The 24,106-nt window shown below is 42.6% G+C and overlaps 2 protein-coding genes across 2 annotated transcripts; one reads left to right on the forward strand and one right to left on the reverse strand.

Moving 5' to 3' along the window:
* Positions 1 to 528: 528 nt before the first annotated feature.
* On the reverse strand, positions 529 to 6,797 carry mdh1b (malate dehydrogenase 1B, NAD (soluble)). Its single transcript, XM_045209249.1, has 10 exons — positions 6,736 to 6,797; positions 6,511 to 6,623; positions 6,248 to 6,382; positions 5,956 to 6,098; positions 5,430 to 5,715; positions 5,013 to 5,241; positions 4,591 to 4,732; positions 1,781 to 1,956; positions 1,025 to 1,164; positions 529 to 691 (listed from the first exon to the last, which is right to left on the reverse strand). Exons 1-10 carry the CDS (start codon positions 6,755 to 6,757, stop codon positions 650 to 652), a joined length of 1,428 nt encoding a protein of 475 aa, XP_045065184.1. The 5' UTR covers positions 6,758 to 6,797; the 3' UTR covers positions 529 to 649.
* Positions 6,798 to 6,971: 174 nt separating this feature from the next.
* On the forward strand, positions 6,972 to 22,545 carry LOC121554308 (FAST kinase domain-containing protein 2, mitochondrial). The gene is made up of 12 exons (XM_041867812.2): positions 6,972 to 7,083; positions 7,646 to 8,354; positions 8,669 to 8,772; positions 8,916 to 9,024; positions 12,248 to 12,371; positions 12,570 to 12,709; positions 14,254 to 14,426; positions 14,947 to 15,110; positions 15,462 to 15,689; positions 19,636 to 19,729; positions 21,691 to 21,805; positions 22,189 to 22,545. Exons 2-12 carry the CDS (start codon positions 7,716 to 7,718, stop codon positions 22,288 to 22,290), a joined length of 1,992 nt encoding a protein of 663 aa, XP_041723746.1. The 5' UTR covers positions 6,972 to 7,083; positions 7,646 to 7,715; the 3' UTR covers positions 22,291 to 22,545.
* Positions 22,546 to 24,106: the final 1,561 nt, after the last annotated feature.

Below are 24,106 nucleotides of genomic sequence, written 5' to 3' on the forward strand. Positions count from 1 at the left end.
ACTTCTGAAGGTAATTGGTTGCACCAGATCCTATTTAGGGGCTTCATAGAAAAGGGGGTGAATACATATGCACGCACCGCTTTTCCGTTATTTATTTTTTAGAGTTATTTTCTTCACTTCACCAATTTGGACTATTTTGTGTATGTCCATTACATTAAATCCAAATAAAAATAAATTTAAATTACAGGTTGTAATGCAACAAAATAGGAAAAACACCAAGGGGGATGAATCTTTTGCAAGGCACTGTAGAACCTTGGAGTTCCAGCCTTTGCCCTTAGGTCTGATGTGGCCGATTTGGGATTCACACCCCACCAGTTACATAAGGCTAACAGACATGGAATCTGAGAATGGCTTGAACTATGTAAAAATAACTTCATAGCTCAAACAATACGTTGAAGGGGAAGGATGCAGTGGGGAAGAAGGGTACAGTGGGGAGAGGGGCAACCAGAAGTCCAGTGATGATTATATAATTCATTGAGGTCATCAGTATTTATTTAGTCACCAAAATGTAAAACATTCAACCTTTAATAACTTTAATGTGCAAATAAATGTCAGATGTCTTTATCAAAAAGTAAAAACAGCATTTTTGTTTATTTTTAACAAACATATTACAACTCCGACAGGAAGAGCTTCAGAAAGTAGTATAAATTCATGCAGTGTCTTTTCTTGTCCTTGATGCAAGATCTTTCTCCTATGGATAGTGTAAACAAAATAGTATAAGCACAAAATGAACATTACATTGCAATAAAAAGTTCATGAAAAATCAACGAATCCAAAGGAATGTTTCCCCTACCGTTAGCACAGATCAGCCCCCCCCCCCCACACACACACTTACCTCTGTTCCTCCCTCCTAAAAATATTTTGGATTTAATTGGTTTCAATTTAAATGTTAGAGGCCCTGGAGGCTGATTTGGGGGGCATTTGACCCCATCTGGAAAATAATCTAAAAACACTGGCACAGAAGCATACTAAGCCATGAGACACCATGTGATTGCTGTGTCTGTGGCCTAGTTACTATACTCACCTCCCTGAGTTGGTCTGCAGCAATCTGCAGTTTGGCCCTCTTCTCATCACCAATGATTACATCAGACAACACGGACCATCTACCATCCTGGAAGCTCACTGGCATTGAGAAGACTACACCAGCTGGGAGGTTGTACTGTCCTGCAGAGAGGCCAAGAGCAGACAGATATCAGGGCCTGTATTCATAACATGTCTTAGAGAAGGAGTGCTGATCTAGGATCAGTTTGACCTTTTAGATCATAATAAATGAACAGGGGGCGGGACCTGATCCTAGATCAGCACTCATACTCTGAGACACATTATGAAAACAGGCTCTAGGCTTCATAGGCAGCACTTATTTAGTATGCTTACTTACTTTCTCGTGTTCTTCTTATTTCTATTTCTTGTATGTTTTTGTTATATCTTATGTTCTTTTTTAGTTATGTTATTATTGTTGGGTTAAGAGCTTGCAAGAAAGGCATTTCACTCTACTTGTGCATGTGATATTGAAACTTATCCTGAAACACATTATATAAAATGTCTACATAGCCTGGTCCCAGATCTTTAGGTGCTGTAATAGCCAAATCCTATGGCTGTTGTCAATGCCAATGTTACAGCACAAACAGATCTGGGATCAGGCTTAATGATGCAGTCTTTCTTTAGCTAAGTCATGTCAATGACTATAGGAGTTGGCAAGTCTGCACAAACAGATCTGGGACCAGACTAGTATTATTCCCTCCTATCTGCAACTGTCACTATGTTGACTTTTGACCCTTACCTGTGCTGAGTATGCCTAAGGAGAGGACCTCCTCAGCAGAGGAGTTGCAGTTCCAGGCCTTTAGAACGGCAATGATCCCATTAGTGGCTGATATGGCTGTGGCCCTCTGGGACTTGGAGGCTACAGTGGCACGTTGGGAACTGACCAAATTCAGGAAGTCAGACTGTAGCCATTTCCTTTGAGAAAAAAAGGTATTCAAAGTTTGGGTGTACTATATGTGTGTTAGAACTTTTTATTTAATTGTTTTTTATTTAACCAGGTAGGCCAGTTGAGAACAAGTTCTCATTTACAACTGTGACCTGGCCAAGAAAGCAAAGCAGTGTGATAAAAACAACAACAACACAGAGTTACATATGGGATAAACAAAACGTACAGTCAATAACACAATAGAAAATCTATATACAGTGTGTGCAAATGTAGTAAGTTATGGAGGTAAGGCAATTAATAGGCCATAGTGCAAAATAATTACAATTTAGTATTAACACTGGAATGATAGATATGTAGAAGATGATGTGCAAATAGAGATACCGGGGTGCAAATGAGCAAAATAAATAACAATATGGGGATGAGGTAGTTGGGTGGGCTAATTACAGATGGGCTGTGTACAGGTGCAGTGATCGGTAAGGTGCTCTGACAACTGATGCTTAAAGTTAGTGAGGGAGATCAGTCTCCAGCTTCAGAGATTTTTGCTGTTCGTTCCAGTCATTGGCAGCAGAGAACTGGAAGGAATGGCGGCCAAAGGAGATGTTGGCTTTGGGGATGACCAGTGAGATATACCTGCTGGAGCGCATACTACGGGTGGGTGTTGCTAGGGTGACCAATGAGCTAAGATAAGGCAGGGATTTGCCTAGCAGTGATTTATAGATGACCTGGAGCCAGTAGGTTTTGCGACGAATATGTAGTGAGGGCCAGCCAACGAGAGCGTACAGGTCACAATGGTGGGTAATATATGGGACTTTGGTGACAAAACGGATGGCACTGTGATAGACTACATCCAATTTGCTGAGTAGAGTGTTGGAGGCTATTTTATAAATGACATCGCCGAAGTCAAGGATCGGTAGGATAGTCCGTTTTACGAGGGCATGTTTGGCAGCATGAGTGAAGGAGGCTTTGTTGCGAAATAGGAAGCCGATTCTAGATTTAACTTTGGATTGGAGATGCTTAATGTGAGTCTGGATGGAGAGTTTACGGTCTAACCAGACACCTAGGTATTTGTAGTTGTCCACATATTCTAAGTCAGACCCGCCGAGAGTAGTGATTCTAGTCGGGCGGGTGGGTGCAAGCAGCGTTCGATTGAAGAGCATGCATTTAGTTTTACTAGCATTTAAGAGCAGTTGGAGGCTATGGAAGGAGTGTTGTATGGCATTGAAGCTCGTTTGGAGGTTTGTTAACACAGTGTCCAATGACGGGCCAGATGTATACAAAATGGTGTCGTCTGCGTAGAGGTGGATCTGAGAGTCACCAGCAGCAAGAGTGACATCATTGATATACACAGAGAATAGAGTCGGCCCAAGAATTGAACCCTGTGGCACCCCCATAGAGACTGTCAGAGGTCCAGACAATAGGCCATCCGATTTGACACATTGAACTCCATCTGAGAAGTAGTTGGTGAACCAGGCGAGGCAGTCATTTGAGAAACCAAGGCTATTGAGTCTGCCAATAAGAATGCGGTGGTTGACAGAGTCGAAAGCCTTGGCCAGGTCGATGAAGACGGCTGCACAGTACTGTATTTTATCGATTGCGGTTATAATATCGTTTAGGACCTTGAGCGTGGCTGAGGTGCACCCATGACCAGCTCGGAAACCAGATTGCATAGTGGAGAAGGTACTGTGGGATTCGAAATGGTTTGTTAACTTGGCTTTCAAATACTTTCGAAAGGCAGGGCAGGATGGATATAGGTCTGTAACAATTTGGATCTAGAGTGTCACCCCCTTTGAAGAGGGGGATGACCGCGGCAGCTTTCCAATCTCTGGGGATCTCAGACGATATGAAAGAGAAGGTTGAACAGGCTAGTAATAGGGGTTGCAAAAATTTCAGCTGCTAATTTTAGAAAGAAAGGGTCCAGATTGTCTAGCCCAGCTGATTTATAGGGGTCCAGATTTTGCAGCTCTTTCAGAACATCAGCTATCTGAATTTGGGTGAAGGAGAAGCGTGGTGGCCGGGGAAGGGGTAGCCAGGTGGAAAGCATGGCCAGCCGTAGCAAAATGCTTATTGAAATTCTCGATTATCGTAGATTTATCAGTGGTGACAGTGTTTCCTAGCCTCAGTGCAGTGGGCAGCTGGGAGGAGGTGCTCTTATTCTCCATGGGCTTTACAGTGTCCCAAAACGTTTTGGAGTTAGTGCTACAGGATGCAAATTTCTGTTTGAAAAAGCTAGCCTTTGCTTTCCTAACTGATTGTGTATATTGGTTCCTGACTTCCCTGAAAAGTTGCATATCGCGGGGCTGTTCGATGCTAATGCAGTACGCCACAGGATGTTTTTGTCTGGTCAAGGGCAGTCAAGTCTGAGGTGAACCAGGGGCTATATCTGTTCTTAGTTCTGAACTAGAGCACTGATGACAGGGAGGTATATTATCAAAACTTAGTGCAGTGGTATTTTATGGTAGTTGAATTTAGGTATGAAATGGCAGAGGAACAGTAGCCTCGTCCCAGATCTGACTGTGCTGTCTTGTCAAATCAAAGGACATTTTGGCATGACAACGACCATAGGAGTTGGCTATACAGCACAAACAGATCTGGACTAGAGGAACAGTACAGATTCATTGATAAACATAATTTGGCAATAATGTCTTGGCAAACAGTTAAGTTACCTGTCATATATCATCTTTAGGACTGGCTGAGAAAAATCTGATGGTCCCCAGATGGCCCCTTCGTATCGGTAAACCTTCGCCCTCTGCAGGTCAACATGGGAACTTCCACTGATGTTGCCCCAAACGATGACATCTGTCACATCTGAAGGAGATGATAAAGAAGAATCACATGAAGGTTTGAGTTTTTTTGCAATTTAAGGTGAATATGTTTATCCATTTTATAGATAAAACATGTAATGGTAATGAAATAATGAAGGAAAAAAAGATTTAGCTAAAAGTTGATTTGAGGAAAGTTTCACTTGCAATGACTGGGATATGTTGTTGTCGTCTACCTTAGTTGAATGCACTGACTAAGTCGCTCTGTTTAAGAGTGTCTGCTAAATGAAAAAAATTAATGTAAATGTACAATTTTGATTTGTTACCTGCAGTCTTCACAGATAGCTTCTGAGCAATGTGGGCTCTGGCCTCGTACTCCAGTTGCGTTGCCATGCCGACAAAGCGTCCGCTGTCGACCGAGGGAGCGTTCTCCAGCAAAAGGGAGCACTTCAGATTAACCAAGGAGTTCCCAGCCACAATCACCGCCACGTTCTTGTGCGCCCTCTCGTCGATGAGGCGCCCATACTGTTGGTAACGCTCCGACACCTTCCTCACCTTAAAGATAATAATATGGTCATTTAGCAGACGTTTTGATCCAAAGCAACTTACAGAACTGTCAACACTGACAGTCAGGGACACATGTTCAGCGTATGTGGAGTGGATGATACAAAAATCCAACCCACAACCCTGGTGTTGCTTGCACCGTGCTCTAACTAACCCAACGAGACATTTGAACTAAACACCTTGCTCTCTTCCTCGTCCTCCCCTCCACCCTCTCTGTCCTCAGGCCAACTGTCATCCAGGAGGATGATGAAGTGTGCTTGTTGGAAGGCCTGGTCCAGCTCTGTGTAGATGGTGACTTTATGGAGCTGTGGGAGGGCCAGGTCCTCTGTCTCCATCCGGACCCCCTGCAGCTCCTCCTCGATGGCCCCCACATCCAACAGGTGGAGGCTGATGGTTGGGGCGTCCCGGAATACCCCAGGGGCAAACAGCTGGGGGATCAGGATGTAGCAGGTCGGGTTAAGAGCACTGCAGGGTTACAAAGGAGGGGAACAGTGGGTTAAATATGTTTGTGATGTAGGCCTATAGCCATAGGAGTTGGCACAAGACTGTACAAGACAAACATATATGACCCAAAACATTTTCTATAGTTTTACTTCATATTTTCAATGGCAATAGAAATCACTTTACTTCCTGAATTGACTCAATTTAAATTGAATTGATCCCAGCCCTGCCTCACATTGAGACGCAGCTAGCTACCCTACGTACCTGCTGATCCATATGTGCAGTGGCTTGATGAGGCTCTGATGGTACACCTCCTCCTTCATGCACAGCTCCCGTGTCTGCAGGTTCTCTGTTGCAATCTTCATCATCAGTTCCGTCGTCATATCTGAGGTGATGCCATAGTAAGCCTGGAAGACAAGCAGCACTTTGACATGATTTGATCAGGATGTTTCCATTCTTGCTGAACCAATTGATTGTGGAATTATCAACAAAGTAATAATTAAAATAATACCAGACTGATAGTTATCTTTGAATAAGGGTGATGTAGTATCATTACCTGTACATGTTCTAGGAAGTCGCTGAAGGCCCCTAGAAGCATTCCTTTACCCCCACGGTCGATAAGTTCCCTCCATATCATGGGGGAATGGTCATGCTGCCAGCCATTTTCCTTGCAAGTGGTTTCCAGCCATTGCTGGGAGGTGGAAAGAGGGTGATGCTGAGATGGTCTGGGCAGAATATCTCTAGCTTAGGCTACACATTGACAAAGACTAAAGAGACCATATGAAAATAGAATTGACTGCATGTAATAAATGCATCTACCTGCCACTCATTGGGGTGCATGCAGATCTTGTGGATGCTGAACTTCGGCAGAGATCTTTGCAGTAAGTCTGCAAGAAGTTCAGCTTTGGCAAAGTATGGGCAATTTGCCTTGCCTGAGAGTAAAACAAGCTGTCATGTATGGAATGTCATAAGCTCTTCCCATTTAGGTAAGTCAGACATTTATGTCTACATAGCTAATATAACCTAAACGTAAACAAGTCTTACCAGCAAGTACAAATTTTGCCATGTTTCTGTAGGCCGGATGTCAGTTGTTGCTAGGAAACCAGTGGTGTTATTTTAATTGTGTCCGATAGGAAACCGATATCTATGGAAGTCGCTGCGTTTAGCTGAATATGTTTTGAATTATGTAATTAAATATGAGATAAAATTCTATAAATGTTCACTATAATACTCCAACTAAATTATGGATATAAATATTTGAAATAACTGTCAAAGGACTAAAACTTAACAGGATGTAACGTCGTTTTGTAACGGACGACGTAGGACCCATTATGGCTGCACACACAGGCAACCGGCATGTGAAATGGATTGGACAACATAGCTAAGGCCAGGGTAAATTAGCTTATATTTCCTTCATCTGGGTATCTTTTTAAATATGATGACATGTCGTTATGTATGTTTAATGTATGGAAATTCTAACTGCAGTGAGTTAGCTAGCTAGCTCAACCTGTGAATTTAGCGAGTTGGCTGACGATACTATAGATAGCTGGCTAATGACGTTAGCTAGCTAGCATCCCCGAGCATCATGAGCTTGTTGACCTTGTGACCGATTTACATCGTATTGTAATTTATAATAATATAATATGTAATTTACACAATGGGAAGTAATGATTGTCTTACAAACAACATTTTAGTGTTGTCAGATAGTGGAGACACGTGTTTAGACGCAGAAGTGACTCGAGTATCAGTCTATTTTGCCAAGGAAAGACTGTAAGGACAGTGGTAAACTTATCTAAGGTTAATGATATTGTAATGTCAGATGTGCAATGCCACGGTGTGTTATTTGGCTTTCCCTTTTGTTCTAGTAGATGTTCAAGAGGATACTTTGATGACTCAAAAAGTGGTGCTGTACTAAACACTCATTGACTGTATGTATCGTGTTATATAATTTCAGATGATACCTTCCATATACCTTTTTTAAACCACTACCCAGTGGACTGGTATTATTTCAACAACACAACACAATGACAGCCCGTACAGCAGAGGAGGTGCTCAGGTGGGCCCTGCGGATATGCAACCACCGATGTCCATGGCAACACCGTGGCCCTCAGATGTTGATGACAGAGAGCTTTGACAGAGGACTGTCTCATATCTGTAGTACAGGACAAAGTCATAGACCATTGGCTGGACTTCCTATATACAAAGTGAGGTATTATTCTCAGGGTAAAATATATGGGCAGGACGTGGTGGAAAGAAAGCAAGGAAACTCCATACAGACTCAGAGTTCTGAAACCTGGTCTCCACAAAGTCAGACACCCCCAGACCAACCAGGCAAGAGGGTGCCGTTTTACGACCAGCTGAGGGAGTGTGGTTCCCCCTCGGACGTGCTCGACCTGGCCGGCCAGTACACAGCCACACACCGGCGGGTGAGCAACTGCCTGACGCGCTGCTGGGAGACCACCAAGAAGATGTCGGTGGATCAGCGACGCTACGAGCTGCGCCTCATGTTCGAGCATGCTGGCTTCGAGGAGCTCCTCCAGAGGACCATGCAGGACGCGCGGCACATGCGCAGCGAGGACCTAGCCTACAGCCTGCTGGCCACGGTCAAGCTGGGCGTGTCGCAGCGCAGCCGCGTGGTCCAGACCCTCCTCCGAGTCTGCCAGGTAACCAATCAGAGACTGGTTGTTAGTGTGTCACAGGCCAGGCCACCAATCAGATACTTGAGTCCTGTTAGCGCTGTTCAGCATGCAAGTGTTTATCTCATCTGTGTCTGGCGGAATTCATATTTTACATGTATATACTAGTATTTATTTTGGAGTCCTGACTTAGCCCGGTTGCCAGCCTGTCAGTGAACAGTGACCTCACAGACTGGCACCCACCAAGAGTAGCACTGTAACTCTTTCTCTCTCAATATTTAAAAATGCACACTGGACAGTATTCCTATATGATGCTGTAACACCATGCTTTGTCCCCACAGGAGAACCTCAATGAGTTTGATGAGAAGTCCCTGTCAGTGCTGGTTTCCTGTCTGGAGCACCTGGAGAGCAGCCCCAATGGGGACGCACTGAAGGAGGGAGTCAGGTGGGTGCCAGTGACATCTATTTTAACAGCAGCAGTGATGCTTCAAAAATGACTAGAGTGCCATTTCCTATTTAACTCCCCCAGGTCCAGTGTTATTTCTCCAGTACAGTATAGTGCATGACCGTGTGTGTATTGTTTTCTAGGCTGATGATCGAGGCTCTACTGCCGAGCATCCAGAACGTCATGGCCCTGCAGACCATGATGCGCCACATGGGCCGGGATACCCCGGTGGACATCAAGAAGAAACTAGAGGTGCATTAGGGCTCATCCGTTGAGCCATTGAGTTAAATCACAGTCTAGCGAGCCTCGTACCCTGTGACAAACTATATACATCTTGGCCTGTATTCATAAAGCGTCTCAGAATAGGAGTGCTGGTCTAGGATCAGGTCTTCCCTGTACCTTTTTCATTGTGATCTAAAAGGCAAAATCCTTACGGCTGTCCCTGACTAAAAAGGTCTTTGTCGACCAAGAGTCGTCTGTTCTTTCGACCAATCGACTGGTCGACATTTTTAAAACGTCTATTTTTCCATATACAGTTGAAGTCGGAAGTTTACATACACCTTAGCCAAATACATTTAAACTCAGTTTTTCACAATTCCTGACATTTAATCCGATTAAAAATTCCCTGTCTTAGGTCAGTTAGGATAACCACTTTATTTTAAGAATGTGAAATGTCAGAATAGTAGCGAGAATTATTGCGTCACGGTTGGGATGGTGTTCTTCGGCTTGCAAGCGACCCCCTTTTTCCTCCAAACATAACAGTTCTATTTTTGTTTCTTCAGACAAGACAACATTTCTCCAAAAAGTACGATATTTGTCCCCATGTGCAGTTGCAAACCGTAGTCTGGCTTTTTTATGGCGGTTTTGGAGCAGTGGCTTCTTCCTTGCTGAGCGGCCTTTCAGGTTATGTCGATATAGGACTCGTTTTACTGTGGATATAGATACCTTTGTACCTGTTTCCTCCAGCATCTTCACAAGGTCCTTTGCTGTTGTTCTGGGATTGATTTGCACTTTTCGCACCAAAGTACGTTCATCTCTAGGAGACAGAACGCGTCTCCTTCCTGAGCGATATGATGGCTGCTTGGTCCCATGGTGTTTATACTTGAGTACTATTGTTTGTACATATGAACGTGGTACCTTCAGGCGTTTGAAAATTGCTCCCAAGGATGAACCAGACTTGTGGAGGTCTACAATTATTTTTCGGAGGTCTTGGCTGATTTCTTTTGATTTTCCCATGATGTCAAGCAAAGAGGCACTGAGTTTGAAGGTAGGCCTTGAAATACATCCACTGGTACACCTCCAATTGACTCAAATGATGTCAATTAGCCTATCAGAAGCTTCTAAAGCCATGACATAATTTTCTGGAATTTTCCAAGCTGTTTAAAGGCACAGTCAATTGTTTAACTTCTGACCCACTGGAATTGTGATACAGTGAATAAGTGAAATAATCTGTCTGTAAACAATTGTTGGAAAAATTACTTGTCACGCACAAAGTAGATGCCCTAACCGACTTGCCAAAACTATAGTTTGTTAACAAGAAATGTGTGGAGTGGTTGAAAAACTAGTTATAATGACTCCAACCTAAGTGTATGTAAATGTACGAGTTCAACTGTATAGACACGCTATGTGTTGTAATAAAATCAACTAGGCCTATATGTAGGCTACTGAACTTATCTGATGCTTAAAGCACGCTCTGATTAAATAAAATACACACAAATTACTCAAGAGGGAGCCAGAGATCAAGATAGCCTAACCAGAAGAAAAAAACCTGTTCCTGAACCACCTCCTCCCACTGCTGCTGGCCTTTGCAGATTCTGCCATTACGCTCCCAAAGTTGCCTGTAATAGGCTACACCAGGGGTCGGCAACCTTTTCCATTTGGAGTGCCAATTTATCTTACAATTTCTACCGATCTGCATGCCAGTTATGATTTTCATATGCGCATTGTCGTGGAACAGTTTAATTTATTTTATAATAAAGTCTTCCTATCTCAAAATCATTGTCATGTGATTAATACAAATTCTATCTAAATTAAAATGATACAAATCTAAAAGTAACTTCTATTGCCATTGCCAACTATGTAACAATAGCCTACATAAAGCCAACACATAAAAACATTTCAGCCTGCAGGTAGAAAATATCCTGAATCACATTGGCTACGCATGGCCTGTCTGCAAGGAACTTGAAACATTGTATCTACTATCAACTTGGTCCAGCAGAAGCTCTTGCAACATTGTATAAAATATTCTGGACCCTCAGTTTCCTGTGCCAGTGAACTCTGGACAGACACAGCTGTAGGCTATTTGCGGAAGGGATAAGAAGTAATCAGGTAGGCCTATTTTATGACGTTTCCACCAGATTGGAGCATTACATTTTTTGGCCCTTTCACCCAAGTGGTTATCGAAAGGGAGAGAGATGGAAAGATTTTTCGAATAGGCTACATTAAGGAACTATTGTCATTCTCAATGGATGTAAAAACAGACTTTGTTTACTTGCTGTTTGAGGTGAAGAAACAATTTGCTCCACAACTCATTAGTGGTGGTGAGTGAAGACAATCAGAAATACTATCAGATCCCCAAATGGGCACATTTAAAAGCCTACATTTTCACGCAGGCCAGGTAGCCTCAGAGCATAAAATTAACATTTTGGTCTACCAGCCACTGTGGCAGGTAGATATACAAATCTACCAGCCACTCAGATTTTATACCAGCCAAAATATATTGTTTTCCGCTAAATTTACCCAAACAAAACACAAACGGATGAGCATGCTTTGTAATGTAAAAAAAAAAAAATGGATTACTAGTAAGGTGGTATATTGTTTAATTTCATTTTTTGTGATCTGACTCTTTTAACCAAAATATCACAGCTGAGACAAACATTTTCACATCTTATCCGCCAATGTCAAAATCTACCTGCGGGTGTTACTTTTAGGCCCTGCTAAGCCTAACTCTATGCATAATCAGGTGCACGTCCTAACTCAACATTGACAGGAGCGCTCCAAACAAAGCACAATTAATAAATTGACAACTTGTAAATGGAGTGAAATAAACTAAAACGTGTTTCTCACAAGTGTAGCCTATGTTGTGCGCTCTGCAAGCAACGTGTCCACTCCGACAATGAGAACTGTAAAAGACTGTAATAATAATATATGCATTAACTGAAATTACAGTAACCAAATAAACATTGTAGATTAGAAATTATGGGAATTAACAGTAAATGTACTACTGGTGATACTGGTGTGCCATCCCGACAGCCTCCGCAATGGATTAGTAAACTGAGACAGGCGTCAATCAAGACATGCCATAAAAAAAAGATTGTGCCACTGCCTGACAAAACATTTATCGGTCGACCAAACAATTGACCAGTCGACAAAATGGGGTCAGCCTTAAAAATCCTAGATCAGCATTCTTACTCTGAGATTGTCAATATAGGCCCTGACCAGTAATAACAGTTTCTCTTCCCGTCCCTCCCTCCAGAGAAAGGCCCTGTCATTGGCAGACCAGTTCACTCTTCCGAACTCCCAGTATATGATCACTACACTGGCCTCCATGGGCTTCTGCTCCAAGCCGCTGTTGGCCGTCTGCAGCAGAAAGATAGCAGGTGAGACACAAATACTATATGCCAGACTTGACTAAATGGAAACCAGTGGACGTAAGCCACTGTATTCTGCTTAATATGTTAGTTTCACAGGATCAGTTATTTGATAAGTGTGTCGGCTCATCATTCCCAACTCATGATTGAACTGTTTTATATGTGAAAGACTACTGTACTCTTTCCTTCCTCCCTCCTGCATCACAGAGCACGTCCATGGAGTCCCCTTCAACCGCCTGGTGAATGTGCTGAGGGCCTGTAAGGAGCTGCACTACAGAGACGTGGCCCTGTTCACCGCCGTCTCTGACTACGTGGCCTCCAGCATCGCCATGTGGAACAACAAACAGGTGACCTATACCATACAACTCTATACTATAATATACCATACTACTGTATACTATAATATACCATACTACTGTATACTATAATTTACCATACTACGGTATACTATAATACACTATATATACCAATACTATACTGCTTATCTCCTTAGCTACACTATTCCCAGTAAATTGCCTATATTCTTATTTGCTATAGCCTATTTCAATTAATGTTATATTTACAGAATGCAAGAGAACAATTTAGACATTGCTAAGTTTCACCAAAGCAGCGCTAAATGTCCCGTCAGAAGATATGTTTTAGTTCTTTCTTTCTCTGTCTCCAATAGCGGATGATTTCTCCCGCTGCTCTATTTCATGATCAAACAATTAGCCTGCAACTCTGTTAGATAGATTATCTCACAAAGTTTGAAGTTGTTTTTGAATAACCTACAAATATGGTAGGCCTAAGGTAATAATGAGTGAGAACAATCAATAGCAAGATAGAAACATTTCATGAGAAATTTGAACAAAACGTACAGGTGATCAAAGCATTATATAACAGAAATTATGCATGCGAGGTCGAGGAAAAAAATCCCTCCTTGTCATTGTGAACCAAACTGACAAAAGTCTAATCCTACTAATTGAAATTTCATAAAAGCGTTAAGACAAATTCAAGTTGTGAAAAGTATTTGTTCTAAAGTTTCTGCTTTTAAATGTGAACAATTATGTAAGTCGGAGTCTATGCTATTCTCAATCACAACTTTATTTTGAATGACAAATTATATTTCAGGCCACAAGAAGTGAAATTGAGCAAACAATACCAAGATGGATAAATCGAATGAGAAGTCTAAAGAAAACTGAGTCTACAGCTGAGGAAAGCTTGTGAAAGAAAACAACGTGTAGCTTAGTTGGCCTAGGCCGATTTCCATATTAATCTAGCAATGTGCAACCTACCTTAAACGCATAGTAGCTTAGGCCTAATAAGAGAGGAGGATTTGGCAAAAATGCAAATCAGTTTATAATTATCCAGTTCTAAGGACAGCAGTTGCTTGCTCTGGAGCCCATGATGTTGACTGTCATTTGCTCTGCAGCCCACTCGTTGACTGTCACTTTCTCCATCTGCACGCTTTGGCACACACAGACCTGCCTGCCCACCTCTTTTGTGCCACAGCTCCACCAGAGAGGAATAGGCTACTGCAAAATATTTAGCTCCACTAAATATGTTTTGCCAATGTCAGGATTGATCTCATCCCTCCCGTAGCATGTTTTTTTTTTATGGGAGGGGGGTTGGCCAATAGGGGGCGAGGCCATCGTATAGCACAATGTTTTAAGAGTGCATAATTACGATGGGGAAAAGGTTGACATCGCCCAACCCTAATACAGTTACATACATTTATGCAGCATGGGAGAACTGTTTCTGATACAACGACCTTTGATAAGATTCCCGTAGCTTCTAGCACCTAGCACACTGTTCAGTGGTGATATTGATCCCTAAGAGCCTGTGTTTGAAATCTGAAGATTACTCCCCTCCTCAAACACTCCTGTCCTCTAACATGTTCTGTCGGTTCTAGGTGATTCTCTTCCTGTCGGCGTTTGAGGATCTAGCGTTCTGCCCCACGGCCATGTTGGATGCCTTCGCAGAGAGAGTGGCCAAGAACCCAGACGCCCTGGGGCTCAAAGACATCCTCAGCGTTCTGAAGACCTACTCGTCCCTTAACCACAACCTACAGGGCTACAGAGAGCCGTGAGTCTCCACCATAGAAATATAATGTACCATAGAAATAGAATGACATGGTCTCACACTCTCCATACCATCTCCCTTTCCCTCCCCCCTCTTCTTTGCATTACCTTAATGTGCGCAGTTAAAGCATGGCTATCTGTACTTACAGAGGCCCAGACCCTGTTCAAATACCTTAATGCAGTCTCCTGTCCTTAAGGTACAGTATTTACTGATTCGACTAGGTTGCTGAAAGTTGACGCAGTAGGGTGGAAACCATGTATCTCACTTATTCTATTACTTACAGATCAATGGTTACCGCAAGGAACGGAGGAAGCAAGGCTACATTTTGAAGGAACCCTATAGCTTCCTGCTATTTTGCAGTGTACACAGCTCCAGCTATATTTGTAAATGGAGATGGGTTCTCAATCAATATTCAAAGCAGCCACTTAACAGTCGCATAATACAGATTACCACCATCTCGCATTGAATGCAACCTAAGCTCTATATGTTTCACTTGACCTGACTGGTTTCTCCCTGGCCATAGGTTCCTGGAGGGCGTGACCCACGTGGTGGTGTCCTACCTGCCCAAGATGGCCGCCTCCGAGCTGCTGAAGGTGGTCTACTGCCTGTGTCTGCTGGGCCACTTCCCCGCCGCCCCACTGGAACAGCTGCTGCAGCAGGATACACTGGAGGAGATCAGTGCCAGAGGTCAAACACTGTCAAATAATTTTCAAATCATTAGATTTCGAAAAAATGACTTATACATCATTATTAAACATGATTATATATCTATTATACATTATTATAATACAGATATGCTGAATTCCAAATCAAACTGCTTGCCCCTTAGGCGCTCCTGTAGGAAGTGAAATGGTTGTATTTTTTATTTATTTCTATTTAACCTTTATTTAACTAGGCAAGTCAGTTAAGAACAAATTCTTATTTACAATGACGGCCGGCAATATTTATACCCAGCCAATAAGAAGGCAAGAGGATGCGATTACCGTCTTACTTATACCTATCCAACCAGCTGACCCCTTGTCCTCCATGTCCATACAGGTGGGCGGCTGCAGAAGGGGATGGAGAAAAAGCTGCAGATAGTGAACCTGTGTCTCAGGCTGGACCGACCTTCTCTCCCTAAGCCCCTGACCGTCCCTCCTGAGGCTCTGGGCTCTCCAGCCCCTAACGACCTGTCCATTAACCCAGGGCTGTCTATAACCCTGCAGAGCATCGCCAAGGAAGGGCTGCTACAGGAGGGTGTGATGGTCGAAGACCTATACTTCATAGGTAAGTAGGACCCCACTGTTAGAATTGTCCCAATGTTCCCTCAATTTTTTGGGGGCACTGAGCAAATTTCTGGTCTGCTGAGCACAAACTTGAACGTTGTGAAAATTCTGTGCAACTTCCAGCACGCGTTTACTGTGAACACTGAGGCTGTACCCGCTTTAAGTTACAGTTTTTTAACAGTGGCCAAGTAGAGTACTGTGGCTATTTGATCATAATGTAGACCTACCAGAGTGGCCTACCATCAGAAACAATGGAGAAAAATGCATCCCAAAACGTTTTAACATGGAAATAGCTGTTCTGTCGTTCAGCCTACAGTAGCAGCCAATGTGTGGTGTTCAATGTAGGCCTATATTCTGAGACTTTTGAAAAAAAAACATGCAGGGCTTGACATTAACCTGTTTATCCACTTGTCCTTCAGACAAGGAGGTGACTGAATGTTGTTGTTTGATGGAAGAAACCACTTTTCAAAATAAAATTCATTATTATTCCCATACCATTATTACAGAGAATCAGAAGATGATGCTACCAAATCAAATTTTATTTGTCACATACACATGTTTAGCAGATGTTATTGCGGGTGTAGCGAAATGCTTTTTCTTCTAGCTCCGACAGTGCAGTAATATCTAACAAGAAATATCTAACAATTTCACAACATATACACACAAATCTAAGTAAGCAATGGAATTAAGAATATATACATATATGGACAAGCAATGACAGAGCGGCATGGACTAAGATACAGTAGAATATTATAGAATACAGTATATACATATGAGATGAGTAATGCAAGATATGTAAACATTATTAAAGTGACATGTGTTCCATATCTTAAAGTGGCCAGTGATTTCAATAGGCAGCAGCAGCCTCTAATGTGCAATTTAATAGTCTGATGGCCTTGAGATAGAAGCTTTTTTCAGTGTCTTGGTCCCAGCTTTGATGCACCTGAACTGACCTCGCCTTCTGGATGATAGCGGGGTGAACAGGCAGTGGCTCGGTGGTTGATGTCCTTGATGATCTTTTTGGCCTTCCTGTGACATCGGGTGCTGTAGGTGTCTTGGAGGGCGGGTAGTTTGCCCCCGGTAATGCATTCGGCAGACCGCACCACCCTCTGGAGAGCCCTGCGGTTGCGGGCGGTGCAGTTGCCGTACCAGGCGGTGATACAGCCCGACAGGATGCTCTCAATTGTGCATCTGGGGCGGCAGGTAGCTTAGTGGTTAAGAGCGTTGTGCCAGTAACCGAAAGGTCGCTGGTTCTAATCCCCAAGCCAACTAGGTGAAAAATCTGTCGATGTGCCCTTGAGCAAGGCACTTAACCCTAATTGCTCCTGTAAGTCGCTCTGGATAAGAGCGTCTGCTAAATGACGTAAATGTAAATGTAATGCATCTGTAAAAGTTTGTGATGGTTTTAGGTGCCAAGCCAAATTTATTCAGCCTCCTGAGGTTGAATAGGCTCTGTTGCGCCTTCTTCACAACACTGTCTGCGGAGGTGGACCATTTCAGTTTGTCAGTGATGTGTACGCCAAGGAACTTGAAACTTTCCACTTTCTCCAATGCGGTCCCGTCGATGTGGGTAGGGGGGTGCACCCTCTGCTGTTTCCTGAAGTCCACGATCATCTCCTTTTGTTTTGTTGATGTTGAGTGAGAAGTTATTTTCCTGGCACCACACTCCCAGAGCCCTCACCTCCTCCCTGTAGGCTGTCTTGTCATTGTTGGTAATCAGGCCTACTACTGTTGTGTCGTCTGCAAACTTGATGATTGCATGGCCAAGCATGCCTCCAACTCAGTCATGGGTGAACAGGGAGTACAGGAGGGGGCTGAGCACGCACCCTTGTGTGGACCCAGTGTTGAGGATCAGCAAAGTGGAGATGTTGTTTCCTACTTTCACCACCTGGGGGCGGCCCGTCAGGAAGTCCAGGACCCAGTTGCACAGGGCAGGGTTCAGACCCAGGGCCTCGAGCTTAATGATGAGCTTGGAGGGTACTATGGTGTTGAATGCTGAGCTATAGTCAATGAACAGCATTCTTACATAGGTATTCCTCTTGTCCAGATGGGATAGGGTAGTGTGATGGCTATTGCATCGTCAGTGGATCTATTGGGGCGGTAAGCAAATTGAAGTGGGTCTAGGGTGACCGGTAAGGTAGAGGTGATATGATCCTTGACTAGCACTTCATGATGACAGAGTGCTACGGGGCGATAGTCATTTAGTTCAGTTACCTTTGCTTTCTTGGGTACAGGAACAATGGTGGCCATCTTGAAGCATGTGGGAACAGCAGACTGGGAAAGGGAGAGATTTAATTTGTCCGTACCCTTTGCCTATTGGCTACTTAGCTTTTTCAAGACAGTCTCAAAATACAACACTGCCCCTTTTAACACAGAAAAAAAGGTCTTTACCTAACTCGCTTTTCAAAGATGGCTAGAAATGCACACATTTTATGCTCTTGTAGGAAGCAACTTCTCCACCATTGTTGACTAGAAATGAGCTATAACTGGGCTAATAACTCACTAACTAGCAAAGAATATGAACAAATGTGCACAGGTGGCTACATGCAACTCTTGCTTTGATCTCAAAACAAGCACATCTACTCGCGAACGCTCATGCTGGTAACTCAGTCCAGTTCAAAGTGAATGGCACAGATCCATATATGACAATGGTCTATTTGCATATAGGCCTACTGCAGCTCTGATTGGTTATGGCGCACCGGTCTGTGTAGAGTACGGGCCTGAGTCATGACTGTCAATGCAATAGAATCCTACTCCAATGTGCTTTGCCTTCAAGAAAATCTCTTTCACAGTTAGTTTTGCATACTAAGTCTTGCATAGTTCGTTTTGTTTCGGTATGTTACATTGAAAGTGGCTAATATTGCTTCTACCCCCAAGCCATAAGCCTGCTGAACAATTAATAAAATGGCCTCCCGGACTATTTACATTGACCTCCCCCCCTTTGTTTTTACAGTGCTGCTACTCGTGGTTTATTATCTATGCATAGTCACTTTACCCCTACCTACATGTACAAATGACCTCGACTAACCTGTACCCACGCACATTGACTCGGTACCGGTACCCCCTGTATATAGCCTCGTTATTGTTATTTTATTGTGTTATTTTTTAGTTTATTTTGTACTTTAGTTTATTTAGCAAATATTTTCTTAACTCTATTTCTTGAACTGCATTGTTGGTTAAGGGCTTGTAAGTAAGTATTTCACGGTAAGGTCTACACCTGTTGTATTTGGCGCATGTGACAAATACAATTTGAATAGAAAAATATTGCATTGATTCGAGCACAATTCCCACAGTAGAGCGAAATGTTGATAGTGTTAAATAAGGGGAAAACGCGAGAAATGTCAATCTCGTGCTTCTCTGCGCGGGCTGATATTACTTCTGCGTGGCAGTCCGAGCTTAGATGGACCATTGCTTGGTCCCAGATCTGTTTGTGTTGTATAGCTCAGGTTTTCCAATACTTGGTCCTAGGACCCCCCTGGGCGAATGTTTTGGTTTATGCCCTAGCACTACACAGCTGATTCAAATAAACAACTCATCATCAAGCTTTGATTATTTGAATCAGCTGTGTAGTGCTAGGGCGTAAACCAAAACGTGCTCCCAGGGGGGGCCCAGGACCGAGTTTGGGAAACCCTGGATAGCGAACTCATATGGTTGTTTTGCATTAAAATGACCATAGGAGTTGGCTATACAGCACAAACAGATCTGGGACCAGGCTACCTCACTGTTTGGGTTCATTATGTTGTGTATTTATTATGTGGGACAAGACAGTTGGACAACTTTACGTATGTGTTGAGTTAGGTACTGTATGTGAACTTGTCAGCATAAGATGTGTCCCCAAATTATTTATTCACCAATGCTCAACAGTGCTTGTGCTTTATTTTAGCGAGTAATCGTTTCTGTTGATTAAAGGATGTCATATTACGGGTTGTGTCTGGGTTGTATTACAGATGGTGTGATAACCCAACCCGAACCTCTACAAGAAGCCACAGGAGGGAGGGCTCCGTCTGAGGGAGAGTGTCCTCCACCTGAGCACAGTCAAAGGTTACTAACTAACCTAACTCATTCACACTGCTGTGTGTTAGTAATTTCATTGGATATCAGACCTGGGTTTGTTTTCTTTGAAATATTTTTAGTGTTTGATTGAGCCTGCCTGAACTGAAGCAGTGCTTGACATGAACTTTCTTTGCCACTTGACCTTCGGACAAGTAGGACAGATTTTTTACTTGTCCAAAAGCTCAAGTCACCTAGTCTGTAACACCATTTTTACATAATTGTATGATGCAAGGAACCACTTTACAAAATATAATATATTACTATCTTTTTTACCATAGAGAATCAGACAGAAATGTAGGCTACACTGCCTATTGGCTGTTTTGCATATTCAAGCCTGTCTCAAAATACAACACTACCCCCCCATCCTTAAGGCTCTCTTGGAGGATTGTTGGCCACCCTTGGTAGCCTATAAGATATTGGCATTAGGTCTACAATTACAAACAAATACTTTTTATGTGTTTATAAAACAATTTCCTCCAGGGCTTGAAATTAAGGGCTTCCCATCATCCCAGGGACGATCAAAAATATGTTTATGGTTCAAAACATTCTCTGGGACAGTTCTGGGAGGACAGATCCAAAATTCATACAACCACTACACATAAAAAAATGTAAAAGAGCAATGAGGCTGATGCAACAGATCAGACCGTTTTTTTTATAAATGTGTATTTCTTCATATTATAAACTCAACAATGCGGACATGGCTGTAGGCTATGTGCGAATGTTCCAAAATGCAATTAGTTGGAAAACATCGTTCTCAAAAGTGCACTGCACGTGCGAGTGGTTTCATGTGACAGAGATTAAGAAAAGGGAGATCTAAAGATGCATCAACTAGCATGGGTTACTCATACGACTAAGATTATGCCTTTAGCTGCTGGACAATAAAATAACATTGATTTGAAAACCAATAGAACATGAGAATAATGCTGGTTTCAATGGCATATTAAGTATTCAGGCTATAAAATAAGTCCCTCAATATTTCTATGGTCGTATTTTGGCTCTGCTACTTTGAAACAAGGTAAGACATGCTTTATAAAATGACATAAAAATTCTCGGTTTTAAACAATTACGTTTATGGTTGAATAGTTTCAAAACCGCCTCCGCTCAGATTCAAGGTGGGTGATGTGCGGTGCGCAACAGGCACTATCCTTCACGCTCTCCGGTCTTGTGACCATTTGATCTGAACGAACCCTGCCTCGAGTAATTCGACAGAATCAAACCTTAGACGTTAATGTTAATTATCCTTTATTAGGCCTATATTTGTCAAACATGACTGGCGTTTAGCCTATATTTATGTAATTAAAAGTCTCATCAATGTTTGGCAACATTTTCTGGCGCCTTCCTCAGGTCAGCATCGGTTTGGACATGAGGCTGTAGTCAATATGCATATCACCTACACACTGACATGTAGGCTTTTTTATTTATGTATATGATAAATAGATTTGAATAATACAATGTTGGCCTCTGATCCAATTCTGATCAGAGTAATTGTTTGATGTTGTGATTTTTGTGTGATCATTTTTTTACTTGTCCCTGATAAGAGGACAAGCGTTAATGTCGAGCCCTGTGAAGTGCCATGGGCAGGGTTGTTTTGCAATTTGGGACTATTCCATTGGTCCCAAAATATTAAGTGTGATTTTTTTCGGACTATTGTTCATTTGTTTTTATGCACCAAACAAACACTAGTCAAGTTTTAGGTTGAGTGCGATGGTACCTGCTTTCTTCACCATTTCATTGATATCATGGCTCTATGCAAGCTCAGTCAATTGAGCTAAAGTATTTGAAAGAAAACAAATACTATCTGTTAGATTTACAGGAATATACGATTCAGTTAATCTGAATTAGATCTGAGGGTGTAGTCTCCCATTCAAACTCATTCAATCACTGTTTCAGTCACATCAATGTTATCCAAATTAGGATCAAACTATTCTTGTATTCTCCCCCTGATGTAGAATTGCTGTACTCTGCGCACCCCCGTCCTCTTTCTGTTATGGTACCTCCCATCCCCGTGGCAACCTGGCTATCAAGATGCGTCATCTGACGGTCCTAGGATACACCCCGGTCGTGGTGAGTCTTGCACCCCAATGTTGTAGACTCTTCTTTTAAGCTCTAGCTAATGTGATTGTGTCTTAACTGTCTCTTGTTTGTCTTTTATTAACAGACAAATTTCCCTCTGAGATGATAAAGATTGACTTGATATGGTCTTCTGATTAAAACTAATTTTTTTACCTGAAAATGTGCCATCCTTTTTTGATAAGGTGAAATGTGAGCCAGGTTTAGCATTCTTATTTATGAGTCTTAACTTTGTACATTTGAGAGGCATTGTAATACACTAAAATAAGACAAATGTTGCAGAGCCCATCTTGAACTTGACTCGACTTGGTACCCCCACTTTTACCCATCCCTCATTTCTAAATCCATTATTTCCCGTCCCTCCTCTCCATTCCTAGGTGTCGGAGCACGAGCTGGACAATCTGTCCGAGGAGGAAAGAACAGAGCTCCTCAGAACACGGATCTTTCCAGAACAGGAGAGACTTACGTTGAACAGATGACAGACTGACGGACATGGAGAGAGGGGGGACATGGCTAATTCAGTCAAGAGAACCTCGACCTGGTTCTGTGCTCACAGTCTGGTCACGATACGGTCCTGTTCCGGTCCTGTCATTCGTTGCACAGGAACTGCTGGTATACTGAATTGACTACATGAAGACTTGTTGTCGAAAATATCTCTGTGTGAGTGTCTGGACTATACAGTTCACTGCATAATGTCTCACTATTTTACTCGAAAGTAAATTGGAACAAACTCCCATGTTGTGTCATTGCTCCTCATATTTGTGAAGGAATCTGTGTTGGAGCGTACATGTTCCAGTTTATGTTTAAGTAACTTAAATCCTGTTGAAGTAACTTAAAGTTAAGTAACATAACTTGAATAATCTTAATACATCTCATGGGTTATTCCTCAATAGTCTAAATTCATCTCCTCGCCTCCTCTCCTTCATCTGCACTGATCTGAAGGAACTGACCAGCCTAATCAGTGCAGATGAAGGAAAGGAGACGAGGAGAAGAAGCCACTGTAGACTATTGAGACAGACACATGTTTGTGTGGGTCATTTAGAATACGTTGACACTTGAGAACAATTCTGATGCGATGAATCGGTGGCCTTGCCAAAAGTGAGGCCCAATACTAAATGGACCCTACACCCTGTGCACTTGTGGAGATCGGAGATGATTTGATGGGTTTAAGCATTATGGTGAAACTTCAACCTAGCGTATCAGAGGGCCAGTTGGAATTAATTACCAAATTGCTTACACCTGTTAAATCCTCTTAGATCTCCTCAAGTGCGTAGGGTGAGGGTCTAGGGGTTGATTTGGGATTGGGCCTGAAACTTTTCAGATTGATGCCATGTCATTGAAACATGTTGAGTAGAGGTGGTTATGGGATCTGATGTTATATATAAAAATGGCTTATAATCATGACTGTCACTTGCTGAAAATAAAATGTCATAGAAACAGTCATCAACTATATATATATATACAGTACCAGTCAAAAGTTTGGACACCTATTCATTCAAGTGTTCTTCTTTATTTTGACTATTTTATACATTGTAGAATAATAGTGAAGACATCAAAACTATGAAATAACACATATGGAATCATGTAGTAACCAAAAAATTGTTCAACAAATCATAATATATTTGAGATTTTAGATTTTTCAAATAGCCACCCTTTTGGTATTCTCTCAACCAGCTTCACCTGGAATGATTTTCCAACGGTCTTGAAGGAGTTCCCACATGCTGAGCACTTGTTGGCTGCTTTTCCTTCACTCTGTGGTCCAACTCATCACAAACCATCTCAATTGGATTGAGGTCTGGTGATTGTGGAGGCCAGGTCATCTGATGCAGCACTCCATCACTCTCCTTCTTGGTCAAATAGCCCTTACACAGCCTGGAGGTGTGTTGGGTCATTGTCCTGTTGAAAAACAAATGGTAGTCCCACTAAGCACAAACCAGATGGGATGGCGTATCGCTGCAGAATGCTGTGGTAGCCATGCTGGTTAAGTGTGCCTTGAATTCTGGTGTCACCAGCAAAGCACCATCACACCTCCTCCATGCTTCATGGTGGGAACTACACATGCGGAGATCATCCGTTCACCTACTCTGCGTCTCACAAAGACATGGCGGTTGCAACCAAAAATCTTATATTTGGACTAATCAGACCAAAGGACAGATTTCCACCAGTCTAATGTCCATTGTTTGTGTTTCTTGGCCCAAGCAAGTCTCTTCTTCATATTGGTGTCCTTTAGTAGTGGTTTCTTTGCAGCAATTCGACCATGAAGGCCTGATTCTCGCAGTCTCCTCTGAACAGTTG

Source organism: Coregonus clupeaformis, chromosome 29 (assembly GCF_020615455.1).
Source record: "Coregonus clupeaformis isolate EN_2021a chromosome 29, ASM2061545v1, whole genome shotgun sequence".
In the NCBI taxonomy this organism is placed as follows: Eukaryota; Metazoa; Chordata; class Actinopteri; order Salmoniformes; family Salmonidae; genus Coregonus; species Coregonus clupeaformis.